Source organism: Erithacus rubecula (assembly GCF_903797595.1).
Source record: "Erithacus rubecula genome assembly, chromosome: 9".
Classification (NCBI taxonomy): Eukaryota; Metazoa; Chordata; class Aves; order Passeriformes; family Muscicapidae; genus Erithacus; species Erithacus rubecula.
The window spans coordinates 28,787,748-28,813,229 of record NC_136660.1 but is presented as its reverse complement, the minus strand read 5'-3'; the positions used below and the strand labels follow the sequence as shown (position 1 = coordinate 28,813,229).

The following is a 25,482-nucleotide window of genomic DNA, read 5'->3' as shown; positions in this document are numbered from 1 at the left end:
GAGTCTGTGCTTTTAAAAAAATGAGAATTGCTGTGTTTGAATTACATACTTGTGAATTCAAGAAATACACTGGTTGAGCAGCTGGCAAAAAGATGAACATGTCCTCTAATATTTAGAATTCTTGCATTGGTATTTCAGTCTCAAATTTGATCAAATTAACAATTTGATGTTGACCAAAAGACTTCAGTGAAGGTAAGTAGAATAACATCCCTTGGGGCAAAGTTTCAAGTATGCAAATCACAGTAAAATCTGAGCCTAATGTAAATAGTCACTGATTTGCACAATTGTAACTTACCTGCTGACAGTGGAGAATTAATCATAGAACAGAATCTTGGTTTCTGAAGGAGCTCTGAGAAATTCTTTCCCAGCAGCTGAGACACCTGACAGCTTTCCCCACATTGGTAAAGCATGAGGGAAGGTTGTTCTTTTTTAATTCTTTTTTCCACTTTATTACAATAGATCATGAACTTCTGTCAGATAACTTTATTTTGATGTGTTCTGAATGCATAATTATTGACAGAGAAATACTTGAAGTTTGATCCACTATATTTTTCATATTTTTTGACCATAGTATATATATGCTTTACAAAACTATATGTAAACATAGTATCTATGCTGTAGTACATCAAACATCTGCAATTACATGAGAGAAGGCACATAAAGATTTTCATTTTACAAATGAAATGATACACCATGGTTGAGGGATTGTTTTTAAAATGCTTTCTTTCCAAGTCTTGTTTTTTTCTAAGTGCAGACAGGGACTGCTTAATACAATACTTCACCTGTATTGGACTGTGTCCCCAAAAGTTGAGAGATTGGCAACAAACTGGCTTTTTCTTCCATTTTAAGCAAAGAATATATTTGAACTCATCTAAAAAAATAAATGTACATTGAATTTTTAGATATATCTGTAAATGCATGTGAAAGTGTCATTTGAATTGCTCCAGTTGGCAGCTCACTTTCAGTATATGGTAAGACTAAATACTCTAATACTGCAGCTTTTCCTAACCAGTCACTGAAGATGCAACTAAAATAAAGTGAAATATATTAAAAGATAGAAATGTAAAAAGCATCCTCATGCTTTCATATTCCCTGCTAAGGGAAAGGAATAGTGCATGTTCATACTGACTTGTTTACCTGGTGATGTTTGGGGGCTTCATATTGCACAACTGCTTGATTAAAACTTTGTTAAATAGCAGTAATAGCAATAGACTCATCTGTTAACAACATGTTTTCCTCAACATTATTGGTTCAGAGAGAATAGACAAGTTGTGCCTCCTATTTAGTTTTTTATATATATTATTATGACCTGAAATTGATGGAAAAAAAGATAGTGCTGTCCACACTCTGAATTCCAGCTCCTTTCAATGCACTTGCAAGGGTATCACTTAAAATGATGCAAATTGGATAGGTTTTCTTTCAGGGTTGCTTTTTTACGTTTCCAATCCAATAAGAAAGACTTAAGTTTGACAGTAACTTATGACTTCAAATAAAATATGAAATGCTGTCAAGGAGATGAATTTAAAAACCAAATAGTTAAAATTCACATTTTATACAGATTAATACTTCACATTTAATAAAAAATAGAGTGTAATATTCAATAAAATTAAATACACAGAGAGTAACACTATACAAATGGTCTATAAAAGCTCTTTCCCCCTGTAAGGCAGTTTGCAGTCTGCTTTATGGTCACGGGCAATAAATAACATACCTTTGGTTTTTCTGACCATTTCACTATTAAATACAGTACAACTAAAACCTATTTCTGGATGAGATGTTTCACATGAACCACAGCATTTTGTACACCTAAACATGTTATATGGCTTTTCTGTTATTCATCACTTTCATATTCCTCCTCTTCTTCACCTATGGGGTAGGATTGGATGTTGTTCTGGGTGTACATTTTTGTTTTCACAGGACAGTTGTGATCCATGAGTATTGCCTGGAAGGAAACAGAGTGTGAGTATTTCTGCTTAGCATCCAGCTGAGGCTGGGGCTGATCCACCACACAGCATGCACCACTCAGGGATTCACCTCTCCTCCCTTGAAGCAGGGCCCAAACTGATTGCAATTAGGGCAAATTGAGTCCTCGGTGTGAGGGGGGATCTTGGTGCTAAAGATATCTCTGGAAAATTTCTATTTCCAGTGTTCCAGCCCAGGTATTATTAAAATACATCTACCTGCTCTCCAGATACAGTAGTTGGCCACTCCCATAATTAATTTCCATTTATTAAACCCTGGATGAATGATCCTACTTCTTCAAGCCAATTCTCTTTTACTGCTTTTCTCCTCTTTTTTCTTGGAGATCCTGAACAGCATAACTGAGGATAATTCAAAGAATGGGGGTCCCAATACTGTGCCTTGACACCCATGGCAAGCTAAAAGTGGTAATCATGGTAAGGGCCAGATAAAATACTAATTTCTCTGAGCTGAAATTTCCCAAGAAATTTTGGAGCAGCTGTGTAGTCTTCTTCATGCACAGTGTAATTAAGTTTGGGGGTTAATAATTATGCCAAGACAACAATTTTGGGACCCTCCTTTTGACTCTCCTCCAACCTGAAAGAATTGGTACATCATTTTACAGCCATGAGCCACTTTGGGAACTGCATTTAAAGGTAGATTAGAGGTGGCAGATGCTGGAAGGTGTTGGAGCCATGGGGAGAGATCCTGTCCCTTCAGGGGTTGTGATGTTACAAATTAAACTGGCAGGGATCATGGAAGAACTTCATAAATTTTATATTGCCAGGAAAGAGCAGCTGATATTTTTTTTTTTTCCCTTTCTGTTCCTCAGCCTTATTTAATGTAAGAAAACCAAAACAAACTCAACCAGTGCAGTCAGCAAAGGTCATGACAAGGGATTAACTGGGATCTCTGGGATTCTACAGTCCAAATACAAACAAAACAGAAGGTCTCTGGCCTCACACACACCATTATTTCAGCAAAATTCAATTTTCCCCCTTCTGCCAGTACAAAGTGAGCAGCACAAGCAACAGATGCTGTCCTTACCTTGCAGGGATGTGCCACTGCAGAATATGACCATGACCATGCAAAATTAGTTTCTTTTCACCCAAATAAACAACCAGCAACTATATTTTGGGCCCTGCTCAGCCTTTTTCAGGAAGAGTAAGGGTGGAATGCTGGCTGGGCTAAGCCTGCAGATGGTGACAACTGTTCTTACACACCTTAAAGTGGTGGGGGAGCACTGAGTGCCCTAGAACATTAGGTCTTTGGCAAATTTATTTTAAAAAAAAAATTAAAAAAAAAAAAAAGAGAGAGAGAGAGAAGCCCTGTGGTGCAGATTGGACAAGAGAAGCCACTAGTTTGTAGGCATAAGTAAGCTGTGTGAAGGAAGGAGAAGGATGAAAAAAGATGATTCAAAATAAACTGTTGAGAACCATGGGAAAAAAAAACCAGGTTGAGGCACACCAAGGAATAATTTGGTCAATTGGCCAATAGAGTTCTGGCTCTTCAAGGAAAAGAGAAATGAATTCTATACTGATTCCACCACAGCATATGCTGCTGCAGAGGAATATCTGCAGGACCCTGTTTCATAAAAATTAAATGTGTAACATCTAACTAATAAAGGGTTTGCCCTTATACATCTTGGACATAAAAGAAGGGGGAGTTCATTCCAAAGTTAATGCCTGAGGGTGAAATACACTGTGCTGGTCCTGTTTTGAGGAAGTTAGAGGCAAAGATGCAAATGTAAGTTGTCATTTGTTTCACTGAAAAAAAAAAAAACCAAAAAATTTTAAAAAGAAACCAAGTTACCCTTACCATTTTCTCCTCTTTGGCAGGTGGACTTCGAAGGAAAAAGCACAGGGGAGCAAAGATGATATCCACAATTCCTATAATTGTCATGAGCCATGGGAATCCAATGGCCTTGGCAATGGCACCACCAGCAGAGGGACCTTGTACAGATAAAAACCCTTTTCTGGAGATTGCTCAGACACAAAATTTGCAGCAGTCACTTTAAACTATGGTAATTTTGTATACAAACCCCTCCTCTTACAGATGGATTTGAGGAATGTATAGACATGTTTGTAATTATCTCATAAAACTTTCCTGGCTCCATACCCACATTCCTCAAGGAGATCAGAGTTGTTCCCAAGGGCATCTGTGTCATGCTCTCAAGGAGGCAGGGGGTCAGTGGGGAGTTATTCCCCTCTCAGACCCTTGGAACACAGAGTTTGAATGTTCCAAGGTCTCTTTCCTCAGCATATCCCATTTCTTTAGTGCCTTCAGACACCTTTGAGCCTCTTACAGCTCACAAAGTGAGCACAGCACTGCTGCAGATACCAAACACAAAATCCCCTGCTTTGATTTCCTGCAGAAAATAAGAACCTCCTCTCATAAAATCTGCAAGTACCAGTGAGATTCACACCTGGCATTGCAGCAGATTCCCCTTTTCCTCACTGTGCTTCCCAGGCAGGGAAAGGCTGGACTCACCTATGGCAAAGCCCATGCAGAAGGCAACGTCAGCTATTGCATACACACTGCCATAGACAGAGACGTGGCGCAGGTCCACCAGGTAACCCATGATTGGCATCATGGAGGAGTCCACCATCCCTGAAAAACAATTCCAGCAGAATGCTGCCTTTTCTGCCCCTTCTTTTGACATCTGGCTCTGTGCTAAGAAGGGATGCAAAAGCAGCTAAAAGGATGCTTGTTCATAACCAAGCAAAAGATTTGTGTAAAAATAGTCTGTGTTAGATTTGATTTTTATCTTTGCTGTGTCTGGGGTCATGTGTGAATATGTGGCACATGCCAGAGGACAGGAGAGACATGAGTTTAGGGTGTATCCACACTTCTCACCAACTGTCTGTGCAATGCTCCCACCTCACAATACCTGCCAAGCATTAGGGAAGAGCTTACCCTGACTGAAAGGCAAAAAGACATTAGCCCCCAGTCAATCAAAATTATTTACAGTGTTTTTATCGTGTCTCACAAAACTGCTAGATATTTGGGACCTGAATTGTGCCTGCAGTTTCTTTCCTCACCACACATCCCTTGTGTGAAGATGCCCCAGAATATTTGCTGAGCACTGCAAAGCAAGGCAGGGTCCCCACTGAGGCTGCCTGCATGGCCCAGTGTAAGGAAAATTCACACTCCTGACTGGGGAGTACATGTGTGTGAGCTTGGGAATTCCTCTTTATGTACAAAAATTTAAGCATTTTTTTGAAATGTCTGTATAATTCCTTTTCCACTGTAGCAAAGACTGGGGCAGTGCCCAGCTTCATTTCTGTTCATTTCTACACTCATGGGCAGGTTGAAAGATCTTAATCCTTGCTCTGCCTGCCAGTTTGGGCCACAGCTCAGGCAAACAAAACTGATTTTCTGTGGAATTTCCTATCAAATCATTTTTACAGAAACAACAGATTGTAACAACTCTGCACATTTTCTTACCTATGGCAAATCCAACTCCAAAAGTTGGTGCTATGAGCCCATAAATGTTTTTAGCAAAGGGTACCTATAAAGGAAATATTGGGCAGTTAATTACATCATGCTGCACATGCTAATGAGCTTAGTTTCTTTTTTTTTTTTTTGAGATAAATTCTCCAAGCATTTATGGCCCACAGATCTGAGAGTTTGATCCTTGTTCTGAGCTGTCATTTCAGACAACTGTGCCATTAAACCACTGACACAGTTACAATTATAAACTGCTGAGTGACAGCTCAACAGAGGAGCATGCTCCTCTCAGAGTCATCCTTTCTAAAAATAATTGAAGCACTGAAATTGGAAACCACTCAAGGCTCTGATCTGGAACCTATTAACCACACATTGTTTAATAACGTGTCATAAAACTCTCATGGGAAAAGTGCATGTTTGAAGATGAGCACACAAACATTCACATGATTTAAAAGATGCACGATTGTCTACTTACACATAAAATACTTATTCCCACGATTAGCATCCCGAGCAAAGCACAAAGCCACCTATCAAAGGAGAAACATCACTCAGAGATGGGTGATAATGAGATATTAGAGCTGATCCTGAATGTTTCAAAGCCATGTCTGAAGCACTGAGTTAAACAGCAAAAGTAGCAATCTGTTTGCTCCAAAAAAAGCAATTTTGCTCCTATAGAACAAGCTTTTATAACTTCCACTGTGAATAAACTGCCTTGGGAAATGGTACATGAAGAGACTGGATGATGATTAGTGTTTTTAAATTAAGCATACCTTCCAATTTTGTGTGCAAGTATCCCAAAAAGATTCGTCCCAATGAGATAAGAGATGCTAGCTGGGAGAAAAGCAACACCTGAAAAATATGAATGAGATGTTTTATCAGCAAGGATTTCAGTGAAGTGTTAGAAGAAACTAATAAATCCCAGACACTGCAATTTTGATCTGGACACATCTAATAGAGCCCCAAGAATCAAATATCCGGTTTGTTGCAGCATTCCATGAAATCTAAGGACATCATCTGTGAAATGCAGGAGCCTTTGAAAAGGGCTTTTCAGCATTAGATACAAGAACTGGTCTGGGAGAAGGGACAGAACAACAAAGAGCTAAAAGTTTGTCTGACTCCAGTAAGTTTGGGATGGGCCAGGGAGAGCATCTCTCCTGCAGCTGCAGCTCGTGGAGCTCGTGCTCAGCACATGCAGCCAGCCCAGGAGCTCAGGGCTGAATCCCCTGGGCAGGGCACAGCAGGGCTGCTGGGCTGTTCCAGGTGACAGCCCCCTCTAAGCCTGGGAATGCCATCAAGCTTCCAGCTCCAGGCAAGTCTGCAGTGCCTTGGTCAAGCACAGGCTGAAGTCAAGAATGTATCAATAATGTAATGGTAAAAAAAACCTTTAAAAATTGTGTTGAAATGGTTTAGCCAACATATTTTAAATTTTTTTAAATAATTATATATTGGTTTAAATAAAATAAAAATTTTAAAACTGTTGTAGCTTGCAGATGAGGACACCTGAGTAAATTCTGTCTCTCATTTCCCACCTCCATCAAAAGCACTTTGTTGGCACCAGCAATGTTTCCCTTCCCCTGAGGTTGCCACAGCAGTGGCTGGATCTGGAGTAGATGTTCTGTCTGGTGACATCTCTGGTTTCAAAGCCAGTTATTCCAGTCTGTACTGGAGGATTCATCCTCTGCTCACACAGAAGCCCCAGACAGGACCCAGCAGAGATTTAGAAAACAGCCACATCAGGGTACACAATCCAACCATGCTCCTCATCTTTCACCAGGGCAACACAGCTTTTCTCATTTCCTGCCTATCCATCTTCCTTCCTATCTCTCTGATATATTCATAAGGAAAAAAAAACCCAGGAGGTAATTTTCAGCACAGCAATATCCTGTGATTAAAAACCTTGTGGGTTACAGTGGTGGTGCTGGGGAAAGATTTAATTTTAGCCTGTGTAACCACAGCTACTTCAGTATTGCTAGGAGCTATCTGGTTATACCAAAGGGTAATAGAGAGCAGACCTCTACAGCTGTAAAAGAGAAATAATACTGCAAAGCCTTGTTAAATAAGACTTGCACAGGTTGGTCTGTAAGCTGTGCTACTGAGGCAGAACCATAATTTTCTAATTATTAAGCCTTTAATGCACAGAAATATTCATTGGTCAAATCAAGGTTCTTTATACCTGCTTCAGATCATGCTTCAAACAGCTGGATTTCCAATTGCATAAGATAATAATTTGCTTAAAACCCTGCACTTCAATTTACAATTTAAGAAGCTTAAAAATTTTCATTAATGCTGTCAAATCAAAGTGAAATGGAGTCACTTACTTGTATCATTAAAGGGTTAAATTAGTCTCAATTGAAAATGGATATTTTCCTTCTAGTAACCACTGTTCAATGAAGAGAGAAAAACTCATTTCTATTGCACTAGTAATAGGAAACTGGTGAGGGAGGTAGATAGACAACATTTATTTTTCTTTTTTGAGGTTCAAAATACCCAAGTTTGCATGTTTACTCTGCTGTACTACAGGCTAGAATTTATTGCCAGGCTCAGCAGTAGATTAAGAATTGAATCTGTGGCCACTCTGGATCTCAATTGCATTAATTAGAAATAAGGTTTGTGCTTTCTATAGGATGTAGGGACACCTACTTTAACACAGAGCAGGGATATCAGCTCAACATCATTTTCATGAAGGATTTTTCTTTTAAACTATGCACTGATATTAAAATATAACTTCATGCACACATCACTAAATGAGAGATAGATGAAGGCTGAGCATTCCCTACTTCAGAAGATTCCCTTTGGCATCACACACTTTGTCACTCACTAGAATTTAATCCACTTTCTGGTGTTTTTTTTCCTGCTCTTGCTCACCTCAAAGAGAAAGTGACTGCCCCAGCTTTACTCTGAGTGCAAATGGATACATGGGGCATGTCCCATCTTTGCCTATGGGCTTGGCTTCCCAATATTGTGTCCCTGCTAAAAATCACAGTGATGTCCAAGGTGGCACTGACATTTTAAGGATTGTAAAAAAAAAAATTATCCTCCTGAAGCAAAGGATCTTTAACAGGACCAGAATTCAGACATTCAATAGGCAAAATATAGAGATGCAAACAATATATTGTACTTTACCCAGCTGCCATTTTTTTGAGCACATGGTCTCCATCATCCAGATGGGTAAAGCTGGTTCAAGCATAGCAATAGCCATGTTTGCAAAACAGATTGACCCTTAAAGAAAAAATGGGAGAGGGGAAAAAAATAGTAGTAATTATTTCTTTCTACTATAAACAAAACAGCCTACAAAAAAAGGATGTTTTTACATAAAATATTGCACTTTTTACAGCCCTATTTGTCATGTAGCAGGTGGTGATTAACATCAAATAGAACACAGTGTAAAAATCACTGAACACTAACTTTTTATGTGTTTCTATTCTCCTAGAAATTCCACAATAAAGGTTAAGCTACTTCATAATGTGAAAGTTTGCAGTGAGCTTGATGACATTTGGAAAGTTCATGAGGTCTGTTGTACAAATGATTAGCTAAACCTGCAATCACTTGGTGTTCACCTGGTCTCCTGGGGCAATACCAGAGCCCTGTTGTGTAAGAGGCTCAGGCTCTAACCCTCTGCCATCTGAGGGATCATGCCTACATCACATAACAGGATATGGAGGTCTTGATCCTAAAAATACCAACATACAACCACAGGGATGTCTGTTCCCCACAAATGGGAATTTTCTCTGCAGATCCTACAGTCAGCCAGGCTGTGCAGCTAACATGGGTTTGGCTTTGAGCTTGCACAGCCCTATGAATTTCAAATTCTTACCAATCTCTTGAATTCCTGGAGCTTTAATAACCCAGACAAAAGGATGACAAGTGGTGGAAGTGCTGATTCAGCCCTGCCTGCCCCACAGCTCAGCTCAGCCCACAGCACTGCTGCAGACCCGTGCTCCAGGGGTTTGTGTCCTGCTCATCTCTCCTCAGTGCTGCACTTCAGCTTTACTGGAGGAATATGAAACCCCATGGAAATTCTTTGGGTTCAAGATGCTTTTCACACTTACTCAAAAGACCCTCAGGCACCCAAAGCTTAATGCAGGGCAACAGGACATGTCCCTCAGCTAATCCCTTAAGAAATGACACTGCTGGAAGTGACAACCTCATACTTGTGTTACCATCTTTCTTCCTAATATTTACAATTTCAGGAAAATATTCTAGATTCTTCCAGTCATTTACTATACAAATTTTACCTTTTTTCTTTGTTTTTTGTTTTTTCAGAGGTCAGAGAAACATTATTTCTCTTGGAAGGAATTCCTCATCATAAGGTTCAAAACCAAATGAGCACTGATGTCATTCTTTGCTCAAACCCGTCAGGATATATTAGACAGTGTATCCACAATTCCTAAAATGAACTTGCTGCCTTGTTGGCTCTCTCCCTTCCCCAGGCAAGGAGCAACAGCCCTAAAGACAAAAGCCAACCTTTCCACTTGGGTGCAAACTCCCAGAGTGTGTCTGTGAGGAGCCCCAGCTAAACACCTTGGGGCTCTTCCAAAAATCAGCCATGCTCAAATATCCTTGAAAAAAAAAAAATTCAGGCTGCACAAATCTCAGCCAGAGGAAGCAGGACCATTCTAACTGAGACAGCTTAAATAGAAAAGGATTTATTCTGTTGTGAGCAAACCTCATAAGGAAGGAGAAACAGGTGTGCTTGCACATGGTTGTGGCACCTAATTCTTAGGCCAGGAAGCATCACCAGAGATGATGGGATATGGTGATAAAGGTACTTCAGATCCATAGAATGTGCCCCAAGAGAAAAGTGGGAGCCTGAGCTGGCAATCTGCAATCTCAGGGCAAAGTCCAAGACCCTGCTACCCCAGCAAAGCTTCCCCAAAAGAAAGGAAATCACACAAACCAGGGCATTTGGCATTCAACCAAGCTTCAAGAATTTCTCAAGAAAAAGGGTTTGTATAGCTAAAGTCACAACTAAATCAAGTCACAGAGTTAAGGTTATGATAATTCCCTAAGTTAGCAAGAAACAGAAAACTTACAGAAATGCCTGGAAGAATTGCTCTGTTGGACAAGCAACAAGTTAGGATGAAGAAACAGAACTGTAAAAATAATTATCTGTTTCCAGGTATTTTATCAACAATAGAAAGGGCCAGGTTTAATTGCAGACTTCAGAATAAACAATGTGCAATGTAAAAAAAGCAAACTTTTCCTGAGACAGAAAGGGTCACTAGAAAAATTATATATTTAATACCAAACACCATTCACCATTCCACCCAGACCTTTTCTGAAATACAGTTCACACTCAAGAGACCAAACTGACTCCCTCTTCAAACAGGAACAAAGTTCAATGTTATTCCTTGTGCCTGCCTGTGAGGTGCTGGCAATCCCTCACTCTGAAAGCCCTGCCCAGACTCACTTGCCTCACAGGAAATTTCCTGGCCACATCTCATTGCCCCAGCAGCCACCTGCAAGTCATTAGTGGCCTCTCATTTGGAAAGACACATTTATTTCAAATTTTCTGCCTAGTGTGCTTCTACTGGTACATTCATCATGTATTACCAACACATTTTTCAATCTTTATGTAAAGTAAACCAGCAAATGACAATGCTGTTAAAGCAGCTCAGCCCAAGGCATACAAAGGAATGTAACCAATGGCTGGTTTAAAGAAGGGGGAAAAAGGAAAAAAGATGTGATACCTGCTGCAATAATGATATATGGGTCTTTCAAAAGTGTCAGTAAAGGTGTCCCCTTCTGACTCTGCAAAACAAAAGCTTGGGATTAGAAAAGGCAAAGTGACACCCATTCCTGAAGTGTTTTACCTTAATACTCACTTCTGCCTGTGTCCTGGAGGGCTGCAGAACAAGTAACTGAACAGCTGTGGAAAGAAATGAGTGCTGTGACCCTCCTGCAGGAGGGATGGATGGCAGAGCAGGAAAGGGGCTTTGGGGGGCACTGACACTGGGTGTCTACTGACCTCCATCAAACAGAGCCAGGGCTGCCAGCACCAGGAAAGGAGAGCTCTTCCCCACAAACTCGTACATGACACTCCCAAAAGGGGGGCCCACTGCCAAGGAAAGGGAAGGAAAGGAAAGGACACAGCTGTGAAGATTCTGAACAAACCCCCTGCAAGGATCGAGCATCGTGCTACTGGAAACAGCAACTAAATCCAGCCTGAAAATCCCCACAAAGATCACTGGTCGTGGCAATAACCATATTCCTCATTCCCCAAAACACTCTGCAATGTAAACAAAACCCAAACATCTCAGAGATTATGCTTGACAGGGAATGTCTGCTGTGGGGAAAGCTGCACCACGAATCCAGTCTGGAGGCTGCACAGTGCCAGCACAAACAATGAGACCCTTTGCTGCTTTCAGAGCTCACAAGAACATGTTTTGGGATGGCTGGGAATGGTTTCTTTTGCCAGCAGAGCCTCCAACTCACTGACCTAACACTCCCATGGCCAGGCCTCCAAGTGCAATTCCCATTGCGTTGCCTCTCTCTTCATCATCCGTATAAACGGTGGCAAGCAAACCCATCCCTACAATAAAAAAAAAAAAAATTAAAAAGAGACAAAAGAAAAAAGCACAGCACAGAATTAGGCATCTGTGTGCTACAGTTTATGGTAATCATTTGCCACACCTACTAAACTTTATACAGAAATGATCAAGTGTTTTTGTGTGTGTATATATATTTATATAGTCCCTCCCCATAGAATTAACTGCCAAGCAAAAATTATTTTGGCAAGGTCCATGGCCCCCAGTTCATGTTCTATTGTGCAGTATTAGTCAGGTAATTTAGTGATGCCCTTACTTTTCAGATTCTTTATTCATCTCTTTGTCGCAGAGCTTTTAGATGATGCTTCCCAACGAGCAGAAACAAAGCTTTATTTATTTGTACTTGGGGTGCACAAAGGCCTGGAGACCACTTAGCTCCAGCTGTGGACAGTGCTCTGGGCATGAGGTATTATGTAGAGCTGATGGCTTTGTAAATGAGTATTTCAAGTTCAGCATCAAAAAATTAAAGGATCCTTTTGACCTTTATATTCACATGCCTTATTTCTGCACTTGATTGTGAAGCTTCACTTCACAAAAGGAAACATGAAGCCCAATTTGCTTTTCCTTTGGTGGAGCACTCAGACACTGTAGATATAAATGCTGCAGAAGAGTCCTTATAGAAATTAATAATTCTGTTTTCAAACCAAGATTTACATAGGACTCAGTAAATAAGGGCTGCAGCTACACAGAGAAGGAAAACAATACATTGCATGGTTGATCATTCAGTAAATACCATCCATCATGAGCATCAAAAGAGCAGAGGTCCTGTGTGGATTGCCATCCTTATTGGAAGGAATGGATGACATCAAACTGTTTGCATGAACAGCTGGAGAGCTGTTAGAGAACTGCATTAGAATTCACAATGAATGTGGGATTTGGGGAAATATTCTGGAAAAAAGGAGGGGGCAATGGAAAGACAGTAACACAAAGTTGTGCACATAGGAATGATTGCACAAATGCAGGGGGGTAAAGGACTGGCAGCAATAAAACTTCCTTTGCCTGGGAGATGCAGTCAGAGCTTTTTCCCAGAGCTGGGTCTGGCTCTGGTGCACACAGTTTGAAATCTGGGGGTGCCTGGAGATGTGCAGAGAATGGGATGAGGGTGAGCAAGGGCTCAGAGCAACATCCATGAGGGACAGCTGCAGGACTTCCAATTGAAAACCAAAGAGGATAAACCTGATGTGAGAGGTGATAACAGCCTTGCAATATGAAAGAGAGCCAGGAAGATAAAAAAGCTGTTCTCTGCTCTCTCTGAAGGATGGGAAGCAGAAATAAGTTCACATGGCAGCAAAGCCTTTAGATGAGACATCAGGAAAAAAACCTTCCTGACCATCAAGCACTGAGCTGGATGCTGGGGGCAGTTCTGGAGGCTTCTGAGGTCCTGCCTGCCAAGAGTGCATGAGGAATGACAGGTATTAAGTTGATCCTGCCTTCAGGAAGGGGTGGACTAGATGGTCCCTTGGCCTTTTCTGCTCTTTTGTGTACATTGGCTGAGGAAAAAAAAAAAGTCTTGAGCTCTTCTAAAACCCCTTAGCTCAAAGTGACCCCTTGCACAGGGACTGAGTTACAGCTGAAGAATAATTTTGATTCTGGCATATCTTCCCTCAGGAAAGCTTAACTTGCAACCTTAACCAATGTCAGTTCCTGCCATTGCAGGAAATGTTTCCAAGATTGAAATATTCAGCATGAACAAAACATATTTTCTCCAGCCTCAGCCTCAAAAATGCTGAAATAATTTGGGTTGAAAACCCAAACTGCATTTTGCCTACTCATTTAAAAATGAGACACTTTTTCTTGGAAATGTGGTACAGATATACTGAGGCCAAAGTGGCAGCCAGCATGGTAAGCCCTTGAAAACAACATTTTATAACAGAAGTTTCTGTAACAGACAGAGCTGCTGTTCTAACTGTAATAAGTACCAACATAAGTTCCCAGTGACCTTTAAAATGGCTAAAAATGAATTTAAAATGTTGAAGACCCAGGTGCAGAAATCCCAGGGAGAGTGCAGTTCATTTTGTGCTCTACCTTCCTGCAACCCAAATATCAAGGAAGTCTTAAAAGACATTTGCTTTTGAGCTACTTTATATGAAAGAGACAGAAAAAAAGCCCCAACAAAATATGAAATTGATTCAATTGAATATTTTTGCATTAATTATTGAGTGTGCTGACAAAATTCAATTGTAAAAAATGACTGAAAATTATCTGCATTTTTCTCTATCATCTCTTCTCTTACCTGCCACAGAAGAACATGAGGAGCCCACTCCTTGAAGGGACCTGGCAATAAACAGTAGTGCATAGCTTCCAGAGAAGGCAAACACTGCAGAAAACACAAAAAAAAAAAAATCCTGAGGTAATTTTTAAAATTAGGTTAACTCTAAGTAGGTTAAAAAGTTAGATTTCTTGAAACTATCACAAAAACTTCCTACAATTTAGTCAAGTGTTTACAGTGACTTTTGCCACTTTCAATGCTAACTGCATTATTGCCTGTTATTGCATTTAGATGTGTCAGTGCTGAATTGCTCTCAGGTGTCCAAGCCTCCAGGTAAGGCAGAATGCAAGAGCCCAAGCAGTTCTAACTAATTACTTAGGATTTGATTACATCTGCTCTGGTTCAACTGCACACAGGGGGAGTAACTGGAGTTTTTTTTCTCTCCAGCCTCACCTCTCCAGGCTGTTTCATTTAAGGCTGGAGCTCCAGGCAGGGAAGGCAGGATGTAACACACTCACCAGTGTTTCCTCCAATAATACCTGGGTGGGGAGCGGTTCCCCCCTGCTGCTGCCAGCCCTGTTCCAGATGTGTGGAGCACAGCTGGCTGAAGGTGCAGGGGAGTCAGAACCCCCCTTCAAAACCTCCAGCAAGTTCCTTCTCCTCCCAGTTATCAGAGAATGGACCATTCTTTCTCTTCCCAAGAGATTTAACCCCAGGCTTCCCCCTCAGCCCCTCCTGCCTTTTGGGACAGAGCCCTGGGTTCTGCACTCAGCCTGGCTGAATTCCCCATCCACACACTGGAGAAACCCACCCACACCTCTGCAGAGCCCATGTCATTGCCAGTGTCATTCCTTCTACAGCTATAAAGCTTTGTTTTTATCTCTTGGCCACCTAAGGAACTTTGCTGGGCAGGTTACAGCTGCAGGAAGGTTATGCACCAACTAACCATGGGATCCATGGGCACTCCTCCCACCTGCCCTGAGGGATTGAGCCTCCTGGGGCTTTTCACCACACTTCACAAAAATCCCTACTCTGTGGACACATAAAACTCAAGAAAAATAAAGGAGAAAAGGATTTTAGCAGTTCTATGTCACAAATTAGGCTCATACTCTGATCTACATCCCAACCAGAATTTATCTAACATGATCCTAAAACACAGAGTTGTCAGTGGCTCTAAGACCAGGTCATCTCTAGTACTTCAGTCCCCCTGATGTTACAGTTTTAAGATCATAGAACCACAGGATGTTTTGGGTTAGAAAAGACATTAAAGATCACCTGGCTCAAGCCCCTGCCATGGCCAGGGATACTTTCCACTAGCCCAGGTTGCTCCAAGCCCTGTCCAGCCTGGCCTTGAGCATTCCAGGGATAGGGCAGCCACATCTCTCATTATTCTTTCTTTTATGTGCAGTGGACATGGAAAACTGTTTGTCCCCTTCTTTTTTTTTTTTTTTTTTTTTTTTTTTTTTTTGCCATAGCTCTAATACATCTTACATCTGCCTTCTGAGGCAAAAACAGTTCTTTCACCAATCCTCACAGGCTTCTAATGAGCCTTGATGTTCTCTGTACTCTTTCTGTCTGGACCACAGCTTTAAATGTCAGGCCAAAACCAAACATAAAACAGCAGCTGAAGCCTTATCAATGCCATTAGAGCAGGCAAATTATCTCAGCTGACTTGCAGGCTGTGCTCCTGTTTGCACATCCCACAGTGATGTTTAGCAACACTGTGATCCTGTTGACTCATACTCTGCTCAGGAGCCACTGCAGCCTCACAATCTTTCTGATAAACCCCCATGATATCTGCTTGTTCAGGGCCTTGCAAGACAGCTCTCCCATGGCTGCCTATTTAAAACTGTCTGAGCACTGCTCCAGATCAGAAAAACCTGAAAGATTCAGGTGGGATGAAGAGCTGTGATTCCTTAGGACACATTCCCAAGAGAGCATTTGTTAAATCTCATCAACATGGAGCTGACTCCCTTAAATTTTCCTTGGAAATTAGTACAGACATCATGAAAATACATCAACAAGAGGAATTCCTAGTGACAATTATCATGGACCATTTATTTAAAAGTTGTGCCTGGGCCAGACCAAATAAGATGTGGACACTTACTGATTGTTGAAACAAACATGATGCAGAAGCCAGCAAACAGTGGAATCTGGTAGCCTATTCTGGAAAACACAAGGAATATTCACATTTCAGGTTGTCCCATTGAGGTTTTGAGTTAGTCTTACACGAGTTCACACACCACACAAACCAACCTGCAGTTTCTTGGTAGGCTTTGAACTATTTATTGTGGCCCACGTGGCCAAATTTATCCACATTTCAAATTTCTTTTCCTCTGACACAACAGATTTAATATCTGAAATCCCTGGAAGAAATCCTTCTCATGATTACCCTGATTGCCCTCTTCTCATTCTGCCCTAATTGTTCCCAATAAAACCCCTCTGGGCTCCAGAGGCTGTCAAAGATATGCCAAGGGAAGATTTCCCTGAGTGTGCTGAACTTTGAAATGTGTTTCAATGCTCATCTGTTTCCATCCTCATAAGACAATGATTGTAATGAGACATAGTCAAGCCAATGGCTTTTTTACTGGAAAAATTTGTCATCAGCTTTTCTGGGAGTTTTGCCTCAGGAGCACTGGAAAAGTCCCAAAGAGCCTGAGAATAATACTTTTGCTTTCCATGGGTTTAGGAGTAGAAATGGAGCTGATCAAAGCTCTCTTCATCAGCCCATTTTTTCATCAGGACTCTGAACAGCCTGTAGAAATGCTTGGTTGCTCCAATTATTTTCAGGTTTCCAGGAAATAAAGAACTTCCTGTCTGGGAAGCAAATAAATTTTGTGAGCAGATAAAACTGAAAGTTCACCCAAAAAATCACAGTATTTTTTTTCACCCTGTTAAAAATCTGCCCTAGAGTAAAAACCTAGGTAGCTCTGGAGACAATGTGCATATTCTATCCAGCACACTTTGTTCACAGCTTCATTTTTTGTAGGGCTGTGCATCTCAAATGTATTTGCCAGGATATTATTTAATGGCCAAATTCTCCAACATGCTTTTCAGAGGAATACTTTCAAAGGATTTCAGTTTACAGTGATTTGAAGTGTTGTGCATTTAAATGAGCAGTATTAGCTAAAGCAAGTCCATCAAATAATGGAAGGGTCAATAATGGCCCTTTTAATAACAGTATTCATGACATAAGCAAACCAAAATAATTATTCCAAGCTTTGTTTTTGTATTAATATTTTTATACAATCAAGGACCTTCAATATTGGAAAACTCCCTAGAGTGCAAAGCTCAATGTTCCTTGTTTGTCCCATTCTCATGAATGAAATAAATTGAGCTTTCACATGGTATTTTGCCTCAAATCATCACTGCATTAAAATATGATAAAAACATAATGCACAGATTCTCCTAGTTGAAACCTGAGAATAGGTGTTGTAAATATCCAGCAGAGACTGGTTATTCATTTGCTACTCACCTGAAGTACATTGAAATAATATTCAGTTATTTACATGGAAAGAAATGTCATCCAAATTGTCTCCCACATTCACATCTCCACCATTACATCGGGGACATGAGCTGTGAGATCTTCCATAGACATTCACAAGTTAAACAGAGTAGTGCTATCATACTGAATAAAGGAGATTTTAACTCTTCCAATAACTTTCCTATACCTGGGAACTTTCTGGTGGTTGAAGGCAGGAAGAAAAGAAACATTTTGGAAGTCACTTCTAGTGCTCAGTGTAATGCTGTTCAAGCATTACTCTTAAATTTTGCAGTTGTTGATATTATCCTTCCTTTTCCTTGGACAAACAGGGCCACAGCAAGGTGGAAAGTGACACATAGCAGAAGGTGAGAATTAAACAAGTCCTTACAATAGTCTGGAAGGGCAGCACTGCCCAGAGCATCCCCACAATGTGGAGATGCACAGTCCTGGAGTGCTGCCCCTGCATGGGATTGCTGAAACCATGGCTGGGCTTTTTTAGCGGACAGTCTTGCCCACATCCAGCTGACATTTTCTTAGATATGCAGATTGTCCTTTCCTGGGCAATCTCAACAAACAAACCCTGCCTCTTAGCAAACCCTGCTCCTCCTGAAATAGCAGCAATAATTAGTTGGCAGTTGTGCTACCACAGATGTCTGATCTGCAGCTGCATTCCCTGCTCTGCTCTACAGATGTTAGAGAGCCCAGACTGGGAGATTTTACTGAACAAGGACATGATACAACATAAATACACATAAAAAAGAGAGACACCACCTGTAACAGCCAATTCAGGGATTCTGTCCCTTGGTCCTGGGCCATTCATGTTCTTGCCATGTGAAAACAGTGAATATGCAGTTTTTCCTCAGCCATGACATAGCACTCTCCATCACAATTACCTCTGCATTTTGCTCCTCTGCATGTATGCAACACCAAAGAATATTACAGCCTGTCTTCACTCTTATTTTTTTCTTGTTACTATGGCCAAGCATATAATTTTCTTGGGCACTTTCAAAACCCTCCAAACATTTCTGAAGCAGAGTCCAGCACGTCTCACCAAGGCTACCTGCAGCTAAAAGTGCTTATTAAGAGTATTTCTGATCTCTGGAAAAATCTGAGTCACTGCTTGAAGGAGGGAAAGGAAAGGCTGCCACTGATGGAGAATGCCCAAATAAACTCCAGTCCCTGTGGTTCCAGATAGTAAAGCTCTCAGGAAATGATTTTTACCCATTAACAAGATTATTCTAAAATAAGACAACATTGTTGGTTCTGTGCAGCAGCACAACAAAGGTTACATTGACCAGGTGAGCAGCTGTGGATTATTAGAGCCTAATTATCAATTACAGTGACTCCAACCTTGCTGTTCCACAGCTCCATGTGAGCACCCCTTGCTGGCTCTGTCCTGCCTGGCACTCTGGCTCTCTTCTTCACTGGCAGTGAAGACTGGGGAGGATTTTGGCACGAATATGTTCCTTGAGGTTCTGAACCAGTGAACCATTGAATATGTGTGGAGTTACAAAAGAACATGTAGGGTCAGCAGGGACAGGGCTGGAGCAGAGGGACAGAGTGACCTGCAGAACTGCTCACTTCAGTCTCCTGCCAAAGCCTGAAAGAAAAGCTCAGACAGGAACTGAACTGTAAATATGTAGTTACAAATATTATTTATTCCTCTGCTTGCTTTTCTCTTAGTGTCTTGGGCATGAACACATTGTGCTCCCAGCTGCTCTCTCTCTCATGCAAAGGAGTTCAAAGCTGTAGCCAGGATGGTGTCAAAAAGATGGGGATGATGAAAATAGCTAAACAATTTTTCAATGTTTTTTGAGGCTGATATGAATAAGGACAAGGTTAAAACTACAAACTTTTCAGGCTGATTAAAAAAAAAAAAAGGGACACAGAGGGCAGAGTCATAGGTTGGCTCTGGTGGTTGAGGGGCTGGCACAGCTGGGCTCACAGCCTGGTGCCCAGGGCTTGGTGAGAGTTTGAAAAAAGCAGTGGAGTCAATCAGAGAATCACAGAAAGATTTGGGTTGGAAGGGAACTTGGACCCCACCTCCTTCCAACCCCCAGCCATGGGCAGGGACATCTTCTACTGGGCCAGGATGCTCAGAGCCCATCCAGCCTGGCCTTGAGCACCTCCAGGGATGGGGCAGCAACACCCATCCCAGATAAACCAGCTGGATAAACCAGCTGGTTATTAAGGGCAGCCTTTTGCCCACTCTCTTCACTGGGCAGCTTTAGGCAGAGCCTTCACTCTCCCCCTGCCAGTGCCTCCTGCCAGAGCCCTGTGCCTGATGCTGTGCTTCGTGTAGGGTTTCTTACAAATTTCACTACCAGGAAAAACATGATGTGCTTCTGACCCCAAAATCTTATCAGCTCTGCCCTGAAACTGTGCCAAGGTGGGAAGTGTGTTGTTGACTTCCCATGGCAAAGCCATCACCAGTGTTTGCTCTGCCAGGGCTTTGTTAGGGCAGAGGGAACTTGCATTGTTTCAGGAATTGCAAACCTGTTCTCTGAGCCAGGTGTGCCTGGTGTTCCATGAAAAGAGCTGGGCTTCAAATAAGAAATGTTTTTTTGCAGAACATGCTCCTTGAATGAAACTAATTCTGAAATTTGTTTTGGAAAGTCTACACCTTTGGTAACTACAAAAGAAGGGAAAACAGGTCTCCAAAGCTTTCAGAAAACCTAAAAATAGTGATGATTTGCACAGACTCATATGAGTAGAACATCCTGTTAATGGGTGTACAAACTCAAGCACTCAAAGCCAGTGCCTGGTGAAAACCAGCACTTGACTAAAATTCTAAACCACTCTTGAACAGTTATATTTGATTGAAAAATAAAAATCACTGTCCACAGTGATTTGAAAAGTAAACTTACTGGGCATCTTAAGCACCTGTGCACACTGATCTTGAAACAAGCAACCACTTCTCCTTAAGCTTTGATATGTTGCTGGAATTTTGTAGAAATAATAAAGGCAAAAAGGTTAACAGTAACCAAATATCTTATCAGTGGTAAAGAAGAGTCTTTCTAATGAGAACTCAGATATTTTCTGCTTGATTTATACATTCACAAATTTTAGCTGATCATTGTTATTAGAAATTTTCAACTTAAGAGGGGGAGGGTATCCAAAAACTTCTACAGTTAATTGATAAATATGTTAACTAATATTTCCTACTAAACATTTCTCAGGAGAAAGGCAGATACCAATACCAAGATACAAATAATGCATGAAAGAAAACCAGTGAACCCTGAATCTAATTTAGGGCCACTTTGCCATTAAGGCACTCACTTCAGCTGTATCAGGGAAGAGTTTGCCATGTGGGATGATGGGATGATGTGCTCCTTGTTTTTCCTTCTCACACTCTTTGGGCATGGGAGCAAACCTGCCCCTGTGCCTGCAGTCACACACCCACCCCAGGCAAAAACCTGTGGGATGTTCCTGGGTGAAAATCTCAGCTCCCAGCACTAAAATTCACACTGGTGTGGTGCCAGCCCTGCCCCTAACAGGAAAGAACTTCTCCTGCCTCCTTGCCAAAGCCAGGGATGCCCCAGCACATCCCAGGACCACACACCTTCCTCCTGGTTTGGCAGGCTCTGGAAATGGAGTTGCCAACAGCAAAAGAGCAAATATCAACAGGGCAACGATTAAGGCAGTTAGGAAAATCTAGCAGCACATCCAAAGAACTACTATAAAAACATTATTTGATGTTTTGTTACTTTACCTGCAGAGTAGCTGTGATATCCTCACTGCACAATACAGGTAAGAAAAATCCTTCTCAACTTGCAGCAATATTAGTGCAAAAGTAATTTTGTGGTGGCTTACTTCTGCCTGTGTAGGTGATATGTATTGGTGATAAGGGGAAATGAGAGAAATGAAACTGTCTCTCTCATTAAAGCTTCTGTGTTTAGATCAGTTGCACAGATCAAGCACAGGTTCTGAATACATAACACTGTCAGTCCAAATGCTGCTTAGCCCTCAGCTGGATACTGGATATTTTTATTAGATTGAAAGGAAACACTCAGACACTCTCTCTCTCTGTATATATATATATGCTGTAAAACCTACACAAGGCCATTCTGGCTGGCATTGGAGTGTGTTGGCTGTTTTAAATATTTCCACCCATGATGGACATTGACTGCTTAAACAAAAGTGTTCTACAAGTACAAATTTCAGCTGTATATTATTTTCTGCAAGGAATAATTCTCTATGAAAACAGCTTACATAAGAAATATGCAGAGCAGTGACCTGACCAAATACAGTTTGGAGTTCATTTCCTGCAGATTGATCTCATAGTCTGTTTGGGAAGACTGAAGCTGCTTCTTTGGGGGGCAGTTACACAAAATGCTAACAAGAAAATCAAATTAATTATCAGCATTTAAAAATGTAAATTATATTATATATACTTTTTTATCTTCATGTAAACATCATTAGTACTTGGATTTGGAGAGGGGCTTTAAGACATTGATATCTGTGTCTATAAGCTTGATCCTGGCTCAAATAAGTTTACTATAAAGTCCCACTTAAACATAATGGGTTTAAGACATATATTTGCAAGAATTTAGAGGGAGCAATTAGAAAGCTGGGCAGAGCCATGTACTGCTGGGAATGTGAGACCCATTGAACCTGGCAGGCATCAGCAAAGCTGGGCATTTGTTCATTTTCACAGAAGTCCACACAAATTTCCCACTGATTCTCACCTCAGACAACTCCAAACCTTCACACACCAAACCTCACCAAGAGCTGCTCATCCCAGTGAGAGCAGGGAAAGGATCTGAACCCTGCCTACAGCTTCAGTATCATCTTTGCCTAATGTGGGTGCCACAGGAATATTGACAGTTCACAATCTTTGTGAATTCTACATTGCAGTGTCTTTTTTCCTCCTGTAACTATGAGCAAGATATTTCAACAGCATCTCAGCAAAGGTTTCTATAAAATCCCAAGGTTTTATAGGAGCTGGGGGGAAAGTGGCTGGGTATAAGTGTTTAGAAGTGTCCACCAAATGTATTTCACTAAAATATTCCTCCAGAAAAAGCAAGAAGGCAGTAAAACAGGACCAAGAGAGAATTAAGAATAATCTGGGCTAATCCACCAGTGTGAAATGCTCAGGGTTGGGGCAGCAGCAACAACCTACCTGTTTGTCAGGGGCCCTATGAAGGGGTTGGTCATCAGCTGCACTGTTGCCTTGGAAGCAAACAGGAGCCCCACTCGGACATTCTCATTGAGCAGCTCCTTGTCATCCTTGGGGCAGTCAGAGGGGGAAGGAGTCACAGCCACAACCATCTGCTCAGTCTGGGTCTGATGCACCTCTCCAGGCTGTGTCTTGTCAGATTCATTCCCAGTGACCATGGTGGAATTGTCATAGTAGGAGAAGATGCTCTGAAAATTGTCCATGGTTGCTGAGGGTAGGTTAGGCTTGGCAGTCTGGATTTCTGTGGCATTTTTCTCGTGTTCGATGCTGTAAAGGTAACTGGGAATTATTGGCACTGGAAAAACAAATAGAATACATTGGCATCTTACTGTCAGGTTATTTGTAAATGGAATCACCAAGTTGTCTTGCTTCTTTGCCATTGATCAGGAAATACAAGGTTTTCCAACAGAGCACTGCTGAACACAGAACTGAAAGAGAAATTTGCTCATGGGAAAAAACACACCCGTAACTCAGAAGTGCAGTTTAAAACAAAAAGTTCATTTATGTTATTCTTTAAATTCTGCCAGTTTTCATAAGATTTCCATAAGGTTTTCTATATGTACATCATTAAGCAAAATATTAGAAGGATCAAAACCCATGTGTGAAGCCTCTTTGTTGCACATGGCTGCATAAGTCCTTTTATTAGGCTGCAAAACATGAACAATGAGAAGATTATTGGAATGATTATTAAGCCAAATTTTAAAAATACAATTAAAAACATTTCTAAAATAAACCACAAAAATATTGATTGGTACCAGCCATAAGAAGGAAAAAAGACCTACATCAAGGAATCAAAATTAATATGTTGATATTTGCATGTCTCATTATTTTAAAAATTACATTCAAAAGATAATCCAAAAGGAACCATGTTTATATGTTTTAGGATCTTGGCTGCAATTTAAATTGTATTAATATGTATCTCAGACATTAGGATTTCAGAGTTTGTAAAAACAGATGTCAGGTTCATTCATTTTAATACAAGTGACAGAATAACCCCTTCCCATCTTGCATTTCACCCTGAAAAAGCCCAGCCTTTCAAGTCTGCAAACTATATTAATTTCTAGGGCTTCTAGCCCTAGTTAATTACTAAACTAATAATTGAATATTAATAATTTTATAAAGAAGTATATTAACGTAATTTAAAAATTGCAAAATCCACTTGCTAAAAGTAGATATTTTTAAGCTAAGGTCTGCCTTGTGGCATCAACTTTTAGGATGAAACCATTTCAAGAAATTGAGGAGTCTGAGTCTGCAGCATCACCTGAGAGCTGGCTCTGCACAGGTTGAGTGACTTCCAGGAGAACCATGTGCATTCATGTGTGTTTGTGTGCACATTCCTGAGCCACTGGTTTCTCTGCACCATTTGCTTTCAATTCATATAAACGTTTGAATATGAGGAGTTCCAAGTGTACCCGTGAAAAATATTCAATTGTTTTATTTGGGTAGATTTCTGAATCTTGATACTGTGCCACTGAAGCCATTAAAAGTTGGATCTTAGACTTTGATCAAAACTTGTGTTATTTTATTAAGCTAACTCATGGAAGTGCTTTTCTTAAAAGTGACTTCAGATAGTTTTCTTATTAACCTATCATTTTAAGACCAATGTGGGGGAAGCAGAAACTATCACAAGGAAACAGGCATCTCCAATGTTATCTAGCCTGTTGTTTCAGTTGCATGACCACAGGAGAAAAAAAAGATGATGAGTTAAAAATACTGTTATCTGTCGTTCTATGAAGTATTAGTGGCGTTTAGGGAAAAGACGGGGGGAAAAAAGAAAAAAAAGAGAGAGAGAGAAAAAGGAGTCATTAAGACCTTTTTATACCATTTCTTATCTTGCAATTAATATGGAAATAAAGCAAGACTTTGATGTCCACGGCGGCGCGTTTGCAACGCCTGGAATATAATTCATGGTTACAAACAAAAATAAATTAATCAGCGTTTGAAAACCCTGGTTTTGAGAGCATTAACCGGGGAGCACATCTGCCGCCGGAGATCATCCCTGGCAGGAGCCGGGGGAGCGAAAGAAGCCCAAACCCGTTTGAAGATTTGGTTTTACCTACCGACCACGGTGAGCAGCATGTTGTCCAGCAGCAGCGCGATGAAGACGATGAGCAGGATGAGTTTGCGGGACTGGCGGCTCTCCCGCAGCCAGCGGAGCAGCCCCAGCTCGCCCCAAGCCATGGTCCGGGCCGGCCGAGGCCACTCGGAGGCGGGGACAGCGAGGGGACAGCGAGGGGACAGCGAGGGGACAGCGAGGGGACAGCGCGGGGATACGGGCAGGGATACAGGCAGGGACCGGCGGCGACACCAGGGGGACACGGGCAGGACACGAGCAGGGGTACAGGCAGAGATAAGGGCAGGGACAAGGCAGAACACGGGCAGGGACAGGACAGGACACGGGTAGGGACAGGGACAGGACACGGGCAGGGACACGGGCTCCAGCCCAGCCCCGCTCCGCGCTGCGCTCGCTGCCAGGCTCGGCAGGAGCGGGAGAGGAGGAGCGGCAGGAGGAGCACAGGAAAGGAAAGGAGAGGAAAGGAGAGGAGAGGAGAGGGGGCGGCACCTCTGTCCCCGTGTGAGCCCGGGAGAGCTGCGGGGACTCCGCTCCTCTGCCCTCCCTGCTCTGTGCCCCCACCACCGGCGGGGATGCTGC

General features: G+C 41.6%; 1 protein-coding gene across 1 annotated transcript; it reads right to left on the bottom strand.

Moving 5' to 3' along the window:
- Positions 1-1,572: 1,572 nt before the first annotated feature.
- On the bottom strand, positions 1,573-25,482 carry SLC18A2 (solute carrier family 18 member A2). Its single transcript, XM_079313046.1, has 15 exons — positions 24,890-25,482; positions 22,773-23,124; positions 16,274-16,332; positions 14,191-14,274; positions 11,849-11,941; positions 11,378-11,467; positions 11,235-11,278; positions 11,100-11,160; positions 8,533-8,628; positions 6,180-6,258; positions 5,885-5,936; positions 5,407-5,470; positions 4,450-4,569; positions 3,778-3,911; positions 1,573-1,942 (listed from the first exon to the last, which is right to left on the bottom strand). Exons 1-15 carry the CDS (start codon positions 25,008-25,010, stop codon positions 1,832-1,834), a joined length of 1,560 nt encoding a protein of 519 aa, XP_079169172.1. The 5' UTR covers positions 25,011-25,482; the 3' UTR covers positions 1,573-1,831.